This window comes from Macrobrachium nipponense, chromosome 14 (assembly GCF_015104395.2).
Source record: "Macrobrachium nipponense isolate FS-2020 chromosome 14, ASM1510439v2, whole genome shotgun sequence".
In the NCBI taxonomy this organism is placed as follows: Eukaryota; Metazoa; Arthropoda; class Malacostraca; order Decapoda; family Palaemonidae; genus Macrobrachium; species Macrobrachium nipponense.
Genome location: NC_087207.1, coordinates 55,890,162 through 55,911,676, shown reverse-complemented (window position 1 = coordinate 55,911,676; position 21,515 = coordinate 55,890,162). Strand labels below are relative to the sequence as shown.

The window sequence follows — 21,515 nt, the reverse complement described above, 5'->3', positions numbered from 1 at the left end:
CCTCACCTTACATTCTTCTACACCACACACCCTGAAACTAGTAGAACTAGATCCAGACATCTCAATTCCAAGAAAAATCAAAGCCAAAATCAAAATCCAAACCACAATAGCGTATGCCAAATCACTAAGCCAAGTCCGAAACCAAAAGACAATCCAAATACTCAAGTGACAAATGAAGTTTTCGAAATCCTAAGCGGAGGTCTGTAAACAGATGTTTACCGACCGGCGACAGAAGAAAATCTGAATAGAAAATGGGAATGGTTCCCGGTATCCGCCTCCCAGCGGCGGGAATGGGTACTAACCACCTAGCCGACCACTGCGTTTGCCGGGAGTTTTGAAATTCTGTCGGTCGTCAGAGAATACAGCTATATATATATCTGGCAGGTAAGTGTCATGAACAAAATGTCATTTTTATATAGGTAAATTACCAAGTAGTAATTACACTACTGCGAAAGGAAACGACGATCAACACAAGGTCCAACAGAAATAAGTGAAGTGCTTGGAGACACACCTCTTCCAGTGGGGGTCTTCAAAGAACAAGCTGAAGCTGCAAGTCCTGTTGCATGAGGCAGTAGCTGTTTCTCTGACAAATGCACAGCAAGTGGTGGCTGGTAATAAAAAAAAAAAAAAATGAGAATCCATGCGGTGGCTGGTAAAAAAAAACAAAAAAAACAAAAAAAAACATGAGAATCCATGCAAGTCCACAATCAATACAAAAGTAGTGGAAATGTCTTAACCTCATTCCCACAAGGAGGAAGCTGATGAAAGAATTGCTCTGCATGTTGCAAACTTCCTGAAGTACAACACTGGCCACGTATTAGTACATTCACTATACAGTAATGTCATCATGCTCCCTTTAATAATTTCTCCATCCTTCAAGCCAATGGTCTCCAGCAATTGTGGGGTCACATGTGGTGTTAGTGACTCAACAAGGTTCTCACCTATTCATACCATGGCTGTACAGCTTGGTTCACTCTGTTCTGTGTTACCTGCAGTTCAGTATTTGACTGGAAGTGACTATCCCAGCAAAGTTGGAACAAAACCAGCTGCTCTCAAGGCAAACTCATAGCAATTTTTGGCTGAGTTCGGCCACTACATTTATGAGCCAAAATTGTTTGAGAGTTTGGCAAAAGCTGAGGCATACCTGGTTCAAGTTCTCAAGAAAGGTACAGCAGTTCTGACAATGAATGAGTTGCAGTCTTACTGTATTTCCAAAAAAAGGGAAGCAATGAATTGCCTCCAACTTGTGAAGCGATCAAGGCTCACATCCTTAGAGCTGCATTGTAACTGAGGAAATGCTTTGTGTTTAATACTGCTGCTGACAAGCCAGATCCAAAATCATTTGGGTATGTGCTGGATAATGAGTTTTGCTAGTTCCTATTGTTGGGCACAACCCTTGCCAGAGGAATACACTGTTTGCTGCGGGTGTAAAAATATACCCGGGATTCCTGTTCTTGCAAACAGAAAGGTGTCCTTTGCACTAGATTTTGAGACTGTAGCTTTCAAGAAGAAAGTCTTTGTGGGAACATATAATTTCCACAATTGAAGCTTTAAATATATGCATAGCATGTTCAGAGAAAAATTTGCAAGTTTTAGAGAAATCTGTAAATTGGTGTTTGCTGTCCACAATGCCTGAACTTTGATTACAATGAATATTCCATGAGATAGAATGGAACTTTAGTTTCTAAATAAAGTGTAAATTACTTGAAACCTTACACCACAAATATGAAATTTCACACATAACACTAGGCATAGTGCGTAAATCACCATAGAAATATGATTTGGCAAGGCTTTGAATACCAGAAATGATTTTTGAATGGCATAAATGAATTTCTTGTACCCAAAAACATGTCTAGCCACTGGGACCATCATTTTAGGTAAATTAGAGCATGAAATACAGGGAAAAATGACAAATTTGTAACTAATTTGTATTTTTCATAAATAACAAACCTGAGGTCTTAACATTAGGATAATACTAGCGCCAACCTGGAAACCGGTAGAATTAAAATTAAACTTGTGAGATCCAGGGACTATTGGCATCCATACCAGGTCACGGGGCATGTATTACCCAGAATGCCCTTGGCGTTCCATGATCCACCAGTTACTCTTCCAACCCAGTTTAGACTGCTAGAGGGGTGGTTCGAGGTGGGCCTTACCTGTTAAGACCTCAGTTTGTTAGTTATGAAAAATACAAATTAGTTACAAATTTGTCATTTGCCGTCCTATACGAAAAAACACATGATTGTAATGATACAATTAAGTTTGTTCATACTTACCTGGCAGATATATATATAGCTGTAGTTTTCCGAATCCGACAGAAATTTTAAACACTTACGACACACGCAGTGGGAGTCAGGTGGTTAGTACCCATTCCCGCCGCTGGGAGGCGGGTATCAGGAATCATTCCCACTTTCTATTTCTAATTTTTATTTCCCACTGTCTCCTGAGGGAGGTGGGTGGGGTTCTTGATTATATATCTTGGCCAGGTAAGTATGAAACAAACTTAATTGTATCATTACAATATCATTTTGGTGTTCATGAAACTTACCTGTCAGATATATATATAGGCTTTGAATCCCACCTTTGGTGGTGGAGTAGACAGAATAGAAGATTTTAGGAAACCATATATAATGCAGATTAATTTGATATCTTGATTCCTTACCTGTTAGCATAGCTGACTTCGTGGTTACTGCCGCGTAAGTCTGCTTGTGCTACTAGATTGCCAGCGAGGTAGAGACCTATATAGCTGGTGCACTCCAGATGAATCTGTCAAACAGGGGCGAGACCACGACGTGGACTAGACCATATGGACCATACCATGAGGGCTAAGAAGTAAAATAAATATATATATAAAAATATATATCACCACCTGCCCACCTAGCCAAAGTTAAGGTTGTGTTAACTAGGCTTAAGAGTTAAGAAGTCACCGTTGTCGGCGACTCAACTACTAAATTAAGAGCTCTTCCTAACCATTTTCTACAGGATAGGATGAGTGGTACTTCTTGCCCCAAGATTGTGTCTGCAGACACGTATGGCCCTAGAGAGCAGCAGATCTCATATGCCATCTTCACATCTCGCAGGGAGTGTGAATTGAACACAGAGTTGCTTCGCTAAAACATGGTACTCAGGATGTTGCTGAGTGCCATGCTCTGTTGAAATGTTCTTCCGAGGCCGCGCCCTCACCTCGTGAGCATTCAAATCAAAGATTTCAAATCTTTGTGCAAAAACAAACAAAAAGGAGCTTTTTTGAAAGACCTCCTTAACAATAAGCCAGGGTGTTCTTCGATATGGGCAAGTCTGGTCTTTTCGGAACACTGCAGATTGTCCGTACGACTTCGACTTTCTTGAGTTTTATGTAGATAAAACTTGAGAGACCTGACAGGGCACAGGACTCTCTCTGGCTCCTGCCCCCTAACTTGTGCCATCCTTGCTTCCAAGCTCCTGGCCCAAGGACAAAAACGGGTTTTCCATTCTTAGGCCATAACGAAAAAGCTTAGAGAGCACACCGCCTTGTGTTCTCTAAAGCCAAAACTTGTGACGATGGCTTAAAATCTCACTGACCCTCTTTGTCGTATCTATGGTGTTAGAAAAATGCCATTCCGATCACATGCAAGAAGTTAACAGGTAGAGATGTTCGAATGCTTTGACATCAAGAACTTCAGACTATGTCTAAGTTCCATCTTGAAAGCTTCGATCTGGACATGCACAGTCAGTCCGTCTGTACCTACACGTCAGGTCGACCGACCAGTTTGACCAGTCAGACGAAATCAAGGACAGCAAGGCTGTACCCTGGAAGACCATAAGGGCACTATTCTCGCTGAAGGATGAGTGTCTGGACTGCCTGGGCGATTCAAGCTAAGCAACCTTGGGGGGTGTATCAACGCAACCCAACGTCGTTAGCGAATCAACTCCTGAGCCACTCCTGACTCGAGCTTCTGGTGCCAGGAGAAAGGAGCGAGGAGCAAAAAGGCGATTCAGTCCCGAAGGACGAATGCCTGACAGTCCAACACTTTCTCATGTTAAACAATCATTGGACGGGGGTGTATAAACGCAACCGACTTCGTCAACAAGAAACTCAGGGCTACTATATGTCTCCTGATCTCGCACGAGTGTCTGACTCCGAGAAAACAGGTGAGACAAAAAGTAGATGGTGAGCGAGTTTCGAGATTTCACAGAACTCAAAGATCGTGAAGGGCTTTGTTGTGACTGCCAGCTTATCCCATTCTTCAAACGGAAAGGGAAGACTGCAATCTTATGCTGTCAACATCTCGATAGTCTGACGTAGTCAGACTCAGAGCGGAGAGGTTATAGGTACCTTTCGTGTTAAAGGAGACCGACTCTCAGGAAAAGGTCCTTGGAAGGACGTGACCTCTGTGAATCTAGGGTCTTGAAGGCCAACATGGGGCGATTAGCGTCATTGTCGCTCCCTGTGATGATATAAATCATCTTATTACATTTCCTAAGCTTTGAAAAACGGGGGAAAAGACTAAACATCCATCCCCGTTCAATATCATAAGGATGGCGTTTTAATGTTACCGCTCCCGGATCGAGAATAAGGGAGCAGAGAAGAAGAAGCCTCTTCGTCCTCAACCTAGCGAAGAGATGAATGAAAGGACGTCCCTAAAGTCTCCACAACTCTCAACATACTTCTAAAGAAAGATTCCACTCGGAAGTCAGTAGTTGCTGCCTTCGATCGAGACGATTCGAACGGACTTTTGCAATCCTGTAACGAACCTCTAGACTCTAGAGGATTGTTCCATTCTACTAGCCTGTGTTATAATAGGCTCTTTCTCGTAAACCCGAAACCGGGACCGAGAGAAGATACTTCCTAAGGTATGAGAGAGCTGTGGAAGATCAGAGTTGATATGACCATGGTTCCAAAACTCGTTTCGAGGACTGGAGGGACGACTGAATTGCTTCCACTTCTTTCAGATTATGATCCAGGACATCTGAAACCCTCTCCAGATGTCCGGCACCTTCTTTCTATCACCTCAAGAGATACTTAACGCACCGAGAGATGTTCAGAATCATTCCTAGATCTTTAATAAAATTTCAGTTTCCCGGTAGGAAAAAACTGTAGAGGTCTGAATTGCAGTCTATTCAGGAAACAAACTTCTTTAGGAAGGAAATGGTCCCCAGCAAGCTCATCCATTCCCTCACACAGTATGTTTACTTCCCTATAAGGCTGCGCTTTGTCTAAGCAAGAGAGCATATAATAGTGCAATGTTGTGGTAGACTCGTAGTCCTATACCGTGCGGTAACGAGCACCGAAAGGAGTAAGATATCTCTGTAGAACATATTAAGGCCAAACGAATGCAATGTTTATTCATTCATGTAAGAAATCCCCTCAATCTTAGGCTAAAGTCCGTGATTGTAGGGCAGAGATACAGTTCGTCAGTCAATCCCGCAGGAGAGAGAGAGACGTAACTGCCAGCACAGAGATACGGTTAGTCATCAATCCCGCAGGAGAGAGAGACTTAACCTACCGCGCATGACAGCGAACGAGTTGGTACTGGCTCGTTTGGACTGGAGGAGAAGACAGTGACAGCAGCAGCTTACGATCGTCCGTCATAGTCGTCTCTTACTTTATGCCTGGGTTGCCAGCTACCCTATTCTATGAAGAAAAAGGTCCGTTATTTTTTTTAGCATAAAGAGACTCTCAAGCTGGTATAATTTAAGCGAAACAGAAAACGCTAAATATATAGATGCGTTTGTGTCGTCAGAACACTACCATACAACGGTAAAGATAAATCGGAAACTCCTGGAAGGCTGCAGGGAGTAACGATTAAATGTCCTTATTAAAATGGACCATAGACCTCTCGTTGCCATCCGAAGAGGTAACTACAGCAAGCGTATATGACTTGAACCAACCAGAAATAAAATAACGCAAGGAAAATATGAAATTATATCACAATAAAGTTTGTTCATACTTACCTGGCAGACATATATATAGCTGAATTCGGAAATACAGCTACATACATATCTGACAGGCAAGTTTCATGAACAAAACTTAGGGAGAATCGAAGCAGTCAGCTCAAGCTTCTTATGTTATTGGACATAAGGGTTCATTGACGTAGTCTACAAGTCTATTTCTTGTACGAGTCTGCGAATGACGAATGAGAGCTCTTCCGAATCTTGTCAATAAGAGCTTATTCGCTTACGCAATATCAAGTTAATGAGATGTTTGTCAATGAGAACTAACCATTACGGGACAAAGAGATATTTTGTCAATGAGGGGATACCCACTTTACTTGACAAACGATAGTATATTGTCAATGGGGGAAAGTCACTGAATTGACAAAAACGTAATCCAGGAAGTCGAGCATTTTATTTTCCGATTCCCGTCTCAAACGAGGAGGGGCAAGAATCCTGTTAAGAGACTGGGCTTACGTCAGGTAGAACGACGATGTTCAATTCGGCAGCGTAGTCCCGACTAGGAACTAACAAAATCTATCATCTGAAAAGCCCTTTCAGATGGGCTAAAAAGCTGGCAAAATTATCCTGGGAAGAGGAAGAAACTCTCCAACCAGCTTCCTCTCCCGTATCACAACTAATGCCTGCTAAAGCTTAAAATTTATTGGCAGTATGGCAAAGGCAGTCCTGGTCTTGCGCTTTCCTGAAGAGCGTACTTTGAGAGTGCCTTTGCAAGAATCCTACTGAACGTTGCCGAGAGTCCTGACGTGCAGGACATCGAGCCTTTATAACCCGTAACTGCCTTATCGCAAAGTCTTGACTGCGGTAGTGGCAACTTAAATTTATGGCAGAATGGCAAAGCTTGCGGTAGAGCAAACGAGAATTTCCCCTTGAGCTTTCCTTAACTCCATCCACCTATGCGAAACGCAATATTAATTGACAGAGACCTCTGAATTCACGAAACCCGATGTCTGCTGGGTTTCGAAGAAGAAGTTGTCTGTTCACTTTAAGCTTACTCCGAAGCACTGCCTACTTCACATTCTTTGCAGGTGAGGTAGAAGGTATCATCGAAGGTAAGAGGTAAAAATTTCTTTAAGCCCCAAATCTGAAAACAGAGCTTGGAAAGAGTTCAACAGAAACGTTCAGCCATGGCGACACACCTGGCGTGCGCCTTGGTGCACGCTCGGAGTCCCACTGGAGCCGTGATCTGGCGTTCCACTGGCGCGCACAAGCACGGCGGTCCAACTGGCGCGCGCTTGGCGTGCACCCGCGCGCCCCTGGCTTGGGCGTCCGCTCTCAAAAGCTTACTGCTACTATGACTCTTTTACGTATTTCTCGGTGGAAAGACGGACACGAGTTCAGGCGACGTTCGCCTTCTTACTTCTCACTGAACGCATAACGAGAGAGAGAGAGAGAGGACGTGAAGCGTCCTCTTCTATAAAGCTTCTATTTAGAAGGGCGCGAGTCCATCCGAAAGCTCCAACCCCTGCGCGGGGAGGACGCTTCGGACTTCAAGGATTCGTGCACGTGACGCACTTAGGCAGTCTGGGGATTTTCATCAGAAACTGCCGAAGGCACGCCAGATCGGTGGGGGTTCCTCGTAACCCTCCTTCGGCTTTCGACATGCTCTCTCCCTGGTTCTGGGAGTCCAAGCAGAGGTCCCGGCCTAGAGCGAAACGAGGCCGATCTGACGCACCCTCCACTACACAAGGGGTATCACTGCACTTCTGCACTTCACTTTTACTCTCTAAAGCAAGCACTTTCGATTCTAAGTTACGAATCGAAGGAGTATCAGAGAAAGGGCAATTTCTCTACAGACACTGCTTAGGGCCCGAAGGCAACACTGCAGGGTTAGGAGTAACAATTACAGAAGTAGCACTTCACAGCAATGAAGGAGAGCGAGCATCTCTCGTAGACATATACATAGCCCGTAGGCCATACTACAGGGTTATGCAAAATAAAGTCTACAGGAAGGTTAGCAGGTTCACTACCTGACTTTTGTTACTGATTAATTGCGTACATACGAATCATACGTCTTCCTTACGGAATTAGACATGTTTACTGATTAATTGCGTACATACGAATCATACTCTTCCTTACGGAATAGACAAAGTCTCACACTCCTTACATGACAAATCTCAACAAAGAAGCAAGACCCATACCCTCGTACATACCAAGTGCGAATCTACCGAAGCTTTCGGTAGCCACACCCTATCTTTGCAGACAACCCCGTCTGAAACTAGCCTAACTAGATTCAGATATTTTATGCAAAAATGAATCAAATTCAAATCAATTTAAGATAGCGTATGCCTAGCCACAAATCCAAGTAAATAAATCAAAAGACAATTAGGATACTTAGCGGCAATGAAGTTTCCAAAATCCTAAGACGGAGGTACTGAAAACAGGTGTTTTCAGCACCGGCGACAGAAAAATTATGAATAGAAAATGGGGAATGACTCCTGATACCCGCCTCCCAGCGGCGGAATGGGTACTAACCACCTGACTCCCACTGCGTGTGTCGTAAGTGTTTAAATTTCTGTCGGATTCGGAAAAATACAGCTATATATATATCTGACAGGTAAGTTTCATGAACAAACTTCGGTTTTTACATTAGGATAGACTTACTTATTGGTGGGAGGTAAGTCTCTTTAACCGACTGGGAGTTTGCCACCTTTATCCATTTCCGAATAGTAGGAGTATTCCAAGACAATGGACTATTAACCCTTGAACCAAAGATATGAGAATCTATTGGTTTCCCTCACTGGGTGCTTGTACAATGCCATGGTTTATTACATTATGGAAGATGGAGAACATTCCATGCTCCTAAACCACTCTTGCCCCTTGTATCTGGATCTATTATCACCCCTCTCTTCCCTATTACTGAGAGGAGTGTGTTGTTACTGAAAAGTATACTATACTCTAGATTATCTTTACAGTATGGCTGACCACCTCACCTGCATCTAGCCCGTTCCAGCTTATGATGTTACTCTCCTTCATACTGCCCGTAGGTAAAGGAGTAGAAAGAAAGTAGTAAAGAAGAAAGACCAGTCATCCCATTCATTCTACTTTCATACCTTCATCTTAGGCTAGACACAAACTGACCTGCCAGGGGTACCGGATGAGCTATACCACTTGCTGGGCTGCCACCACTGGACCCAAGGAAAAAGTGTCCCAGGATCTATGGGCAACAGCTTTTAAATAAAAGGAAGTGAAAGTTGTTTGGCGTTGCCAAATACCCTCCATAATGAGATCCCAAAGGAAAAACGACAATGCGTTCTTAGACAGGGTGCGGGATGGATTTTTGACTGAGCACCAAATATTATTGGACAGTCCTCTAATTTTAGGCAGTTCCATGCTATATGTAATATCTCAAGGCCTCTAAAATGTGCGGAACAAGTGGTGGGCTGGAAGGAAGACGAGAGCTTCTTAGAGCTCTGGGCCAGAGTGCCAAATACTGTTGAGAGTCCGCACAGTCGGGAGAACAATATACGCAGGTCAGCCAAGCGCTGCAGGAGGGTTGAAGGCCGAGAGGCGGCGCCCAGACCACTTACTGGACCTCCAGCATATCTTCTCTCAAGATCGGGGGAGTATGACAGTGACCTTTGTCTAGGAGAGCTGGTGGGATGGGCAGTCACATCCTCCACTGCCATTACACTTTCTAATTCCGCCATAGAACTTCCCATCAATCTAAAATCACAATCGCTTCTATCCTCAAGATTGGCAATGTCATTGGGGTTAGAGGCATGGGAGCCAGATACAGGAATAGGTGGTGATACAAAAGTAGGAGGACTGGAGAAAGGAGACAATACTGGACAGGGTGAAGGTGGTATGGATGGAACATTTTCAGCACTAAGGTTACGAGCAGAATCAAGGCCATGTGCCCTAACTGTTGCTCTAACTGCTGCCTTCTGCTTCCTATCCCTGTCAAGTTTGTCAAGATGGGACTGCAAAACCTGCCATCGTTTTTCGCTACAGTCGTCACATTCATCGGAAGCATTCCTTTCGAACAATAATGTACACCCTACAGATCGTGGCGGGAGTCGTAATATATTAAGTAAATCTGTTGTTCCCGCCCTCCTGACAGTACCTAATACTCGAAGAAATGGAATCAGACATCAAGAAGTCACAATGAAGTCCAACTAAGCTGGTTATAAAAAACCTACTTCACCAAATCCTGAGATAAAATGAAAAGACTGATGAGAGAATTCAAAATAGGGCTGCTGCAAACCCTCAACTTTACTAGAGAGCTGGCAGATATGAACTGAGCTCTTTTGCTGTGTTGTCCCTATTGTTTCCCTGATAGTGGGAGGGGCTGCCGCCTACAAAAAAATCAACGGACGCGCAGGCGCAGCTTTAAAATTTTGAGCTATCGCATGAGTGGAAATAACAGCAATGTAATTACTTGGTATGTTTACTAAAATAAAACTTAAATAGTGACTATGAATACAAATCATAGCTTAAAAGCCATTCATTTTGTTTATATTTTGCTGACATAAACCATATTAGTTTCCTTGCAATTATTCCTTGAATTTGATAGATTTAAAATCTGATAAACGAGAATAAATATTCATAAACTAGAGAATCACAGCATTTTACGACAAATAAAAAGTCTAAAAGCATTAGGGCATGGTACCTAATTCCATCCTTAGCCCAAACAATATGTTGGGAGTCCTAAAATCTGACATCAAGAAGTACTATTAATTATACAAAACCAAGAAATGCCAACAAGTTTCTTGTCAAGGAAATACTGAACTTCAAACAACATGAATTACTTTCATAAAAAGAACAAATATATACGTGTTTGCAAGATCTATAACAAGCACAAGACTATCCAGATGTTGTTGAATGGTACTCTTGTGTTCAGTTCTACCACACAAGCACGTTATCTTCTGAAAGCATTTGATACTGAGCCACTTTCAATTTCGAGTCAACAGTACAGTTAAATTCTAGATGCAGTCATAGTAGGGAACTTTATGTTTTTGGCAAAAGAATTATCAAACAAAAACGAATCACAATTTCTCTTACCCTAGTAAGTAAACTTAAGTCATCATGAATATTTCTTGTATGATGAATTCCAAGAGCTGTCAATTTTGGACACACTTTCAAAACCCTTGATAATTCTTTTATATCCAGATTGCCCTCTTCATACCTTATGGCCAAACTGTCACATAAACTGATGGGTCCCAACATCTCCATTCTGTTGAAGAAAAATAATAAAATGAAAATAAAAACAATCGATAATTATACAGATTAGCATGATATTCATTACATATTACATAAAAGCCTGCCAATAAATGAATACAGATTCAATCATCCAAAAAGGCAAAATGCAGCACAGCACAAACACCACAAAGATTAGTAGTAGAGCAAAAGCACACCTGCGCTAGACTAGCTTGCCAGGTCACTACGCTGCATTAGGGGTCGTTATATTGAGGTTTTAAAGTCGGATATCAGTAGATATCTTGAAAAACAGCCATAGGAGGGTGAAAGCCAGCACTACTCCATGCTAGTCCTAAGCCTGGGTAAATGGTGAGGGTTGGTGGCAGAACAAGCATCTGACCATAAAACAACTGCTGAAAAAATGCATGGTGACCAGGAACACTTAAGATCTGAAAGACAGGGCCACCCCCCTCCCCCAATTTTTTTTTAAAAGAAAGTTCAAGTGTTGAGAACTGGGACTCTGAACATTGGCAGTATGGGCAGCCAAAGTAGGAAGGTGGTAGACATTATGGAGAAGAAAGGTGGACATATTACACGTACATGGGACAAGATGGAGAGGAAACAAATCATGGGAGACTGGCAGTAGTTGACAAAACAAACCACTGGAGATTGGCTGTAGATAAAAGATATTTTATAGTGGTGCCAATGTGGGAGGAAGTGGAAAGCAAGGATATGAAAGAAATTTTTTAGAGGTGAAAAGGAAAATAAAGCTGTGCCGTTGGGGCATAGTCTGAATATAGTAAGCGCATGTGCCCCACAAGTGAGATGTGATGAAGAAACAAAAGATCATGTTCTGGAGAGAGATGGATGGAATTATGACATCAACAAACTTAGAAGAAAGATTAGTAATTGGCAGTGATTTAAACAGACACTGGATATAATCGTGAAAATTCCAGTAGGATCCATGGAGGACATGGTTTGGGAGAAATGGACAGGGAAATAGAACAAATGGCATTTTTATAATAATAGTAGTCGTTTTCTCTCTCTCTTTTACAGAGATGTATGTTTTTTGTATATGATATGATATTTCTATAATAAAATAAGGTTTTGTATATACTTACCCAGTAATTATATAGCTAAGAGCTTCTTACCTACAGCAGCCTAACAATTGAAAATTTATGATAGCGCTAGTTTCGGTTACAGTGTAGCTGAAATGCCCCACCTACTACCAGGGCTTAGAGAGGGAACAACCTGGCAGAGAGCTTCAATTTATTTTGTATTCTAATGTCCATGCGAGGGGAGGTGGGAGGGCTCCAATCATATAGTTAAAGGCAGTGCCTGGTTATCGGAAAGGGTACCATTTTTGGCAGGGTCCTGATAAGCAAAAATCGCCATTAACTGAAACTTGGTGATTTATGGCACTTATCATACAAAAAACATACATCTCAGAGAGAGAGAGAGAGAGAGAGAGAGAGAGAGAGAATTATTTTTGTTATGTGATATCCTTTAATTTGATTAAACTTACTAATACAGTAATACAGTGGTCGCCCCGGGAGATGCATACCAGACCCTCCCTGCGAATAGTTAGAATCCACGAATGTTTGGAACCCCCTCTAAAAATGCTCATAAACTCTTATCCTGAACATGCAAACACCAAAGTATCCCTAAAAAGACCATCCTTCATCAAATATACATAAAATATCCTAATATGGTTCATATTAATCTTTGAAATATTATTAATGCTGTTTTAAAGTAAATCTTACATTTAATGGTTATTCATAAATACATACTATGTACGTACTGCATGACTTCGTTACGTATGTGAAAATAATTCAAGTCCCCCATAAGTATTCAGTCATGCAGGTTTTCTTTCATACTGTTACTATTTGAGACATCCATTTTCTTTTTACAAGGGAAACAATTGTATGTGAAATCACAAATACCAAATGTCTACTTAAAGTATTATCCTACATCAAATATACCATTGAATTGGTATTATTAATATCATTTGAAAGTCATCTTAAACATTTTACCATTAGAAATATATAAACAGCCAATAGCAGAGAGAGAGAGAGAGAGAGAGAGAGAGATGGAGAGAGAGAGAGAAGAGAGAAGACGAGAACCCGAGAGAGAGATGAGACGAGAGAGAGAGAGAGACAATAAAAACTCCTTAAGATTTCAATAGATTGAAATGAACGTCTGTAGGCAACTTTTTTCTCCTCCCATAAATACATATATTTCTCCAGAGAAGAGAGAAAGAGAGGACTCTGCAATTATGTTTGTCTGTCTATCAATTCTTTTGCTGAGAGCGAGAGAGATAAAAGAAGGAAGAAATAGAAACACCAAATGTATACCTTATGTAACATCCTGCATCAAATTTACCTTAAATTATTATCATATTACTGTATTAATCTTAGAGATTGTATTAATATAATTTCAAAGTAATCCTAAACATTAGTAGCCTTAAAGGTATATACTTAATACGTATGTATAACACTTGCAGCCAAGAGAGACAGAGTTACCACTATGACAAATATCTTGTGGGGAGAGAGAGAGAGAGAGAGACCTTACAGACCTTACAGACCTTACATCTTGTTCGGGTTGCCCCAGGTCCCTCAGTGTGAGGCACCTCTAATGTCTACCAGAGAGTTGCTAGTACATCTTCCGGTATATTTTGTATCTTCCAATCTTGGATGGTCTGGGATGCAGTTTAGATATTTGTCGAGCTTATTCTTAAACACATCTACGCTCACTCCTGATATATTCCTCAGATGAGCTGGCAACGCATTGAATAGACGCTGCATTATCGATGCTGGTGCGTAGTGGATTAATGTCCTGTGTTGCTTTCCCTTATTTTTTCCCTGGTATTATTTTTGGGCACTATTAATCTACCTCTGCTTGGCTCTTTCTGATATTTTTAGTTCCATGATATTTTCTGCTATTCCTTCTATCTGTTTCCATGCCTGAATTATCATGTAGCGTTCTCTTCTCTTTCCAGACTATATAATTTTAAGAATTGTAGTCTTTCCCAGTAGTCTAGGTCCTTAACTTCTTCTATTCTAGCTGTAAAGGACCTTTGTACACTCTCTATTTGTGCAATATCCTTTTGATAGTGTGGGTACCATATCATATTGCAATATTCAAGTGGACTACGAACATATGTTTTATAAAGCATAATCATGTGTTCAGCTTTTCTTGTTTTGAAGTGCCGTAACAACATTCCCATTTTTGCTTTACATTTTGCCAACAGAGTTGCTATTTGATCATTGCATAACATGTTCCTATTCATCACCACACCAAGGTCTTTAACTGCTTCCTTATTTGTGATGGTCTCATTATTAGGTCCCTTATATGCATATAGCTTTCTTTCTCTGTCTCCATAATTTATTGATTCAAATTTATCAGAGTTAAATACCATCCTATTTACCTCTGCCCAATCATATACTTTGTTAAGGTCTCTTTGTAGAGCGTTCCTATCTTCATCACAAGTAATTTCTACTTACTTCTTGTGTCATCTGCGAAACTACTCACTACCGAATCCTTAACATTATTGTCTATGTCTTCAATCATAATAACAAACAGTATTGCAGCTAACACCGTACCTTGCGGCACACGGATATTACCTTGGCTTCATCCGATTTCTCGTCGTTTGCAATAACTATCTGTTTCTGTTGTGTAAAAATTCTTTTAACCATCTTCCTACTTTATCCACGATATGTGTTTTCTAATTTTCTTCGCTAATATATTATGGTCTACTTTATCAAAAGCTTTTGCAAAGTCTAAATAAACCACATCTGTTTTTTCATTTCCGCTTTTCATATTTTTGAATATGTTTTCACGGTGGACTAACAGTTGGGTTTGTGTACTTTTTCCGGGTACGAAACCATGTTGTCCTTTATTAAACAAATTATTTTTTATTAAATGTTTCATAATATTTTTCTTCATTACCCTTTCATACACTTTCATTATATGTGATGTTAGACTCACAGGCCTATAATTACTTGCCTCTAGTCTTGATCCACTTTTGAAAGTAGGGGTAATATACGCTAATTTGTGCTCATCATATATCTTGCCTGTATCTACACTTTGTCTTAATAATATTGCAAGTGGCTTTGCGATAGAATGAACTACTTTCTTTAACAAAATAGCAGGAATTCCATCAGGCCCTGCAGCAGCTCCATTTTAATTTCATTAATAGCCTGCACAATATCCAGCTTCATTAATATCTATGTCAGCTAAATATTCACTATTTTCATCCCTTACTTCTATATCATTATCTTCATTATCTATTCTAGGGGTGAATTCTCTCTTATATCGTTCTGCCAGTATGTTGCAAATTTCCTTTTTTCATTCGTTAATCTCCCTTCAATTCTCAGAGGGCCTATTTCTATTCTTCTTTTATTCATCTTCTTCGCATATGAGTATAATAGTTTGGGTTTTGCTTGATATTTAATAGGGTTTTTTCTTCCAAGTCCCGTTTTTCATTTTCTTTTGATTGTATAATCTTTTTTTCTGCATTTTCTATCTTACTTTTTAGTTTCTATAAACTTTCCATGCATTTTTGTTTTTTTCTTTTGCAAGACCTTTTTTCCACTTTCTGATTTTCTGGAACAAGATTCTTCTGTCTCTTGGTATGCATGAATGATGTTTACTTTTCTTCTTCGGTATATATTTTTCCACTATTATCTCCAATATTTTATATAATATCTCCGTATTTACCCTTATGTCATCACTTACGAAAATGTTATCCCAATCTTTGTTTAATTCTTCATTAATTTCTGACCATTTTATATTTTTACTGTAGAAGTTGTATTTTCCATATCCTTCCCACTTTTTCATTTCTTGCTTATCTCTATTTTCACTTGCTTTGGAATGAACTGTTAATTCTATGACATTATGGTCTGAAATACTCGCATTATAAACTATTATTTCTTTAACATAATCATCTCGTTCACAAATACTAGGTCTAAAGTATTTTCCTTCTTGTTGGCAGGTGATTTATTTGTTGAATGTTGGTATCTTCTAGTAGCATATCTAATAGCTTTTCAAATTGCCTCTTATCTTCTGCACTACTATTACTCTCTTTTTTATATGTATAAGTACAACCACAATCTCCTATTCGTTCTTTCCATTCTACGAAAGGAAAGTTGAAGTCACAGATAGGAGAATAGTCCAGTCCTTGTGATTTCTACATATATCATCCAATATTTTTTCAATGATTAAGTCAAACTCTTTAGTATGAGGAGGTCTATATATTACTATGTTCATCAATTTTTCAGATTCAAATTCTACCGCTATTAGTTCACATTCTGAGTTACTATATTTCTCATATATTTTTTCCTTGTTTTTTTTGTCTTCCCCATATATTGCGGTTCCCCCTTGATTCCTATTTTTTCTATCTGATCTATAAGTTTGGAACCCTTTTATTTGATCATCATTCCCAGTCTCTTGGGAATACCAGGTTTCACTTATATTCATTATATCTATTTTCTTTTCATTTTGGGTTAGTTCTTCTAAGTACTCTATTTTTCTTTTTGAGTTACTCGTAACTAAACCCTGCGCATTCATCACTATGATGGTCTTGCGTGTTTTATCCTTCATTTAATACTGATAGTAATAAGGATTTCCCATGTCTCTTTCCTGTTCTGGTATGTTGTTCTTTTTTTCATTTCCAGAAATTCTGACATTAAAAAATCCAACTTTTCCATAATATTTGATCTTCCTTCATCATAATTATTCATTTTGTGTCTGAATCTGCAATTTTCTCCGTTTCTGCAATATCCTCTTGCATAATAAATACAGTATTATCTCTTGAGTAGAATTTCGGAGCTGATGCTTTGAAATTCTTTGCTGACACCTCTGCATATCTCATTGGTGGTTTGCTTTTCTCTTTTACCTGATATTCTTGATTTCTCTCTTTATTTTGTTTCTTTCTTATTTTGGATTTTATTACTTGGTTGGTTATTTATTTGATTATGATTCATGGCTACAGGGTGCATATATTTGCATTTTTGTCGAACTTACATCCTTTTCCTTCTTTTAGGTTTTTACATATTTTTGGATGCAGATCTCTGCAATCATCCCCATATCCATCTAGTATGGCACATTTACCATATATTTCATAGTTTTGACATATCTTAGGATGTTTGTAGTAACATCTTTCTCCAAATCTGCAATTCCCTCTTTTCAAAAGGTTGCAGATTTTGTCTTTCTTGTCTATTTTTTTCCTCTTTCCCGTCATTGTATAGATCTGGGTAGAGCCTCTTCGGGATTTGCTTTTCTGTTGTCATATCGTAATTTATTTCTTCGTAGGTATGCTGCTTTATTGCTCATATGTAGTATCAATGAGTATCTCTGCATCCATACTTTTATCTTGTTCTTTGTTTTCCTTATTTTTTTCTGTCATTTCATTTTTGTTTACTTCTCTTCCGTTTTGTCCTCTTCTTCTTTTTCTTCTTTCTTCTTCTCTTCCTCTTTCTTCTTCAACTATTTGTACATTCAATCTTGATTTAATAACATTGTCTATCCATGATAACATGTTGAACAAAAAATTCTTGTGATCTTTTCTCAAATCTTGTATTACCTCAGCACACTGTGGATGGGTCGGAATGTTGCATGCAGCACATTTTCTGATTAGGTTTTGTGGATTGACTATGCTATACCAAACCTTACACAGTTTGCATGCTTTTGGCATTCTTTTTCCTAATGCATCAATTAGTATATTCACAAGATTCACCTTATTCATTTTCTTTGTCGGAATATGTTGGTTTATGTATATTTTCTTTATGAGTCTCTTGACCACTTGGATTTTATTTGGAACTTCTTCAATTATTTTCAAGATGTTTTCATTAGATTTGTTCCAGTTTGAAGGATTATATCCTTCTAATATATCTATGAATGCTTTTGTATCTTTTTGGTTAGGACTGTTGCTGATTTCATAGATGAGAAATGCCAGTTCCCTTCCTGCTACCTCATCGTATTGCGAATCTGCTAGACACGCCAAATTACGCCACCTTTTCCCGCAGTTGGAACTTACTGCCATCTTGTTCTGATTTATAGGATTACACTTAGATAAAAACTAACTTAGAAGACGCTTTATCCTACTATTTTCACACTAATCTTATCACCGATAGTTCACGAACACTTCTAGATATTTCTCAAATTCTAGTCGTATGTTAAACTTGTGATATCTGTTGATTATTGTTGACTTCACGCGGGTACGTCTCACCAAGCAAGATGGCTACTAGAGAGAGAGATGAGAGAGAGAGCGAGAGAGAGAGAGAGAGAGAGGAGAGAGGAGAGAGAGAGAGAGAAGAGAGAGAGATTGTCCTTACAGTATTTAAAGGAGAGAAATGGAATGATTATTGTATCTAAAATACTCACATATGAATTTTGTACTTACAGTTGTAGTACTATTATTGGAAAATATTAATGATAAACTTATTACATACATGTCCATGAAAATTATCTCATCTCATTAAGAGAAGAGAGAGAGAGAGAGAGAGAGAGAGAGAGAGAGAGAGAGAGAGATTACATAAAACCATTAAATTCGTTGACCATTGTATGGCATTGTTAACTTCCCAGCTCCAAGCGTCACTAGAGTTATGAGAAGGTAGGGAAATTGATACAGAAAAAGATGAAGGGAAGAATTTTCATTTGAAATTAGTTATCGTATTATTACTACTTTTATTATCATTATTATTATTTGAAAATAAAATAAACACGTGCATCTACCATAAAAATTCTCTGATATCAGTAAGAAAGAGGAGTTATCCTTACAAGTGAAATGGAAAGGTCATTTTCATCTTTTTAAAATACTACCATTATGAAATTTTGTAATTACATTTTTATTATTATTATTATTATTATTAAATAACTGAAATTATCAATAAACATTTTACATACTAGTACCATAAAAATTCTTTATCATCCGGTTAAGAGAGAGAGAGAGAGTAGAGAGAAGAGAGAGAAGACGAGAGAGAGAGAGAGAGAGACCTTACATGTTGTTCGGGTTGCCCCAGGTCCCTCAGTGTGAGGCACCTCTAATGTCTACCAGAGAGTTGCTAGTACATCTTCCGGTATATTTTGCATCTTCCAATCTTGGATGGTCTGGGATGCAGTTTAGATATTTGTCGAGCTTATTCTTAAACACATCTACGCTCACTCCTGATATATTCCCCAGATGAGCTGGCAACGCATTGAATAGACGCTGCATTATCGATGCTGGTGCGTAGTGGATTAATGTCCTGTGTGCTTTCCTGATTTTTCCTGGTATAGTTTTGGGCACTATTAATCTACCTCTGCTTGCTCTTTCTGATATTTTTAGTTCCATGATGTTTTCTGCTATTCCTTCTATCTGTTTCCATGCCTGAATTATCATGTAGCGTTCTCTTCTCCTTTCTAGACTATATAATTTAAAGGATTGTAGTCTTTCCCAGTAGTCAAGGTCCTTAACTTCTTCTATTCTAGCTGTAAGGACCTTTGTACACTCTATTTGTGCAATACCTCCTGATAATGTGGGTACCATATCATATTGCAATATTCAAGTGGACTACGAACATATGTTTTATAAAGCATAATTATGTGTTCAGCTTTTCTTGTTTTGAAGTGCCGTAACAACGTTCCCATTTTTGCTTTACATTTTGCCAACAGAATTGCTATTTGATCATTGCATAACATGTTCCTATTCATCATCACACCAAGGTCTTTAACTGCTTCCTTTTTTGTGATTGTCTCATTATTAGGTCCCCTATATGCATATAGCTTTCCTTCTGTGTCTCCATAATTTATTGATTCAAATTTATCAGAGTTAAATACCATCCTATTTACCTCTGCCCAATCATATACTTTGTTAAGGTCTCTTTGTAGAGCGTTCCTATCTTCATCACATGTAATTTCTCTACTTATTCTTGTGTCATCAGCGAAACTACTCACTACCGAATCCTTAACATTACTGTCTATGTCTGCAATCATAATAACAAAACAGTATTGCAGCTAACACCGTTACCTTGTGGCACACCGGATATTACCTTGGCTTCATCCGATTTCTCATCGTTTGCAATAACTATCTGTTTTTCTGTTGTGTAAAATTCTTTTAACCATCTTCCTACTTTATCCACGATATTGTGTTTTCTAATTTTCTTTGCTAATATATTATGGTCTACCTTGTCAAAAGCTTTTGCAAAGTCTAGATAAACCACATCTGTTTCATTTCCGCTTTTCATATTTTTGAATATGTTCTCACGGTGGACTAACAGTTGGGTTTGTGTACTTTTTCCAGGTACGAAACCATGTTGTCCCATATTAAACAAATTATTTTTTATTAAATGTTTCATAATATTTTTCTTCATTACCCTTTCATACACTTTCATAATATGTGATGTTAGACTCACAGGCCTATAATTACTAGCCTCTAGTCTTGATCCACTTTTGAAAGTAGGGGTAATATATGCTAATTTGTGCTCATCATAGATCTTGCCTGATTCTACACTTTGTCTTAATAATATTGCAAGTGGCTTTGAACTACTTTCTTTAACAAAATAGCAGGAACTCCATCAGGCCCTGCTGCAGCTCCATTTTTAATTTCATTAATAGCCTGCACAATATCAGCTTCATTAATATTTATGTCAGCTAAATATTCACTATTTTCGTCCCTTACTTCTATATCATTATCTTCATTATCTATTCTAGGGGTGAATTCTCTCTTATATCGTTCTGCCAATATGTTGCAAATTTCCTTTTTTCATTCGTTAATCTCCCTTCAAATCTTAGAGGGCCAATTTCTATTCTTCTTTTATTCATCTTTTTCGCGTATGTGTATAATAGTTTGGGGTTTTGCTTGATATTTATTAGGGTTTTTTCTTCCAATTCCCGTTTTTCATTTTCTTTTGAAGCCAGCAGGAAACTAATTGAGCTCTCTGCTAAGTTGTTCCTCTTAGTCCCTGAAAGTGGATGGGATCTTGTCACCTACATATAAACAACAGAAGCGCCGACGTGCTAATTTTGAATTTTAAAGCTGCTGTGGTTAGAAACCAATAACTATGTAATTACTTGGTAAGTTACTTATATAAAAAAGACAAATACTGTATGTGAAATATTCATCAATTTTAAATTAATTGAACCATGAACTCACTAACCTTGTACTTTGCCTCCATATCAAGCAAATGCAAAATAGCTTCGTAAGTACCCCACTCAAGTCTGGATCCCACCGCTGCCATCTTTGGCTGGATAGCAAAGGCCGCAGCACCTAAAGTTACTCTCATCGTAGAAAGTAAATTGTCATACCTGTATATATTATTTTCCAGCACTTCTAGATGAGGTAGCGTCAAACTCCAGGATTTGTGATCCTGAGAAAAAAAAAAAAAAAAAAAAAAAATTACATTTCTATAATAAAATAAAGTTTTATATATACTTATAAAGTAATTACTTTAGCTAATGCTTTA

At 38.8% G+C, this 21,515-nt stretch overlaps 3 protein-coding genes across 4 annotated transcripts in view; 1 reads left to right on the top strand and 2 right to left on the bottom strand.

Moving 5' to 3' along the window:
• LOC135226519 (retinol dehydrogenase 12-like) overlaps positions 1–21,515 on the top strand; it is a 248,483-nt gene that overhangs the window by 72,974 nt on the left and 153,994 nt on the right. The gene's annotated exons all lie outside the window — the stretch shown is intronic.
• The window catches only part of LOC135226518 (uncharacterized), a 157,608-nt gene that overhangs the window by 44,603 nt on the left and 91,490 nt on the right, over positions 1–21,515 (bottom strand). The gene's annotated exons all lie outside the window — the stretch shown is intronic.
• Positions 11,023–21,515, bottom strand: part of LOC135226012 (uncharacterized) — a 48,338-nt gene continuing 37,845 nt past the window's right edge. The window contains exons 5-6 of the mRNA XM_064265490.1: positions 21,210–21,419; positions 11,023–11,110 (exon numbers count right to left, since the gene is read on the bottom strand). Coding sequence (XP_064121560.1) covers positions 11,078–11,110; positions 21,210–21,419 — 243 coding nt within the window. The 3' untranslated portion in view covers positions 11,023–11,077. The remainder of the gene's footprint in view (positions 11,111–21,209; positions 21,420–21,515) is intronic.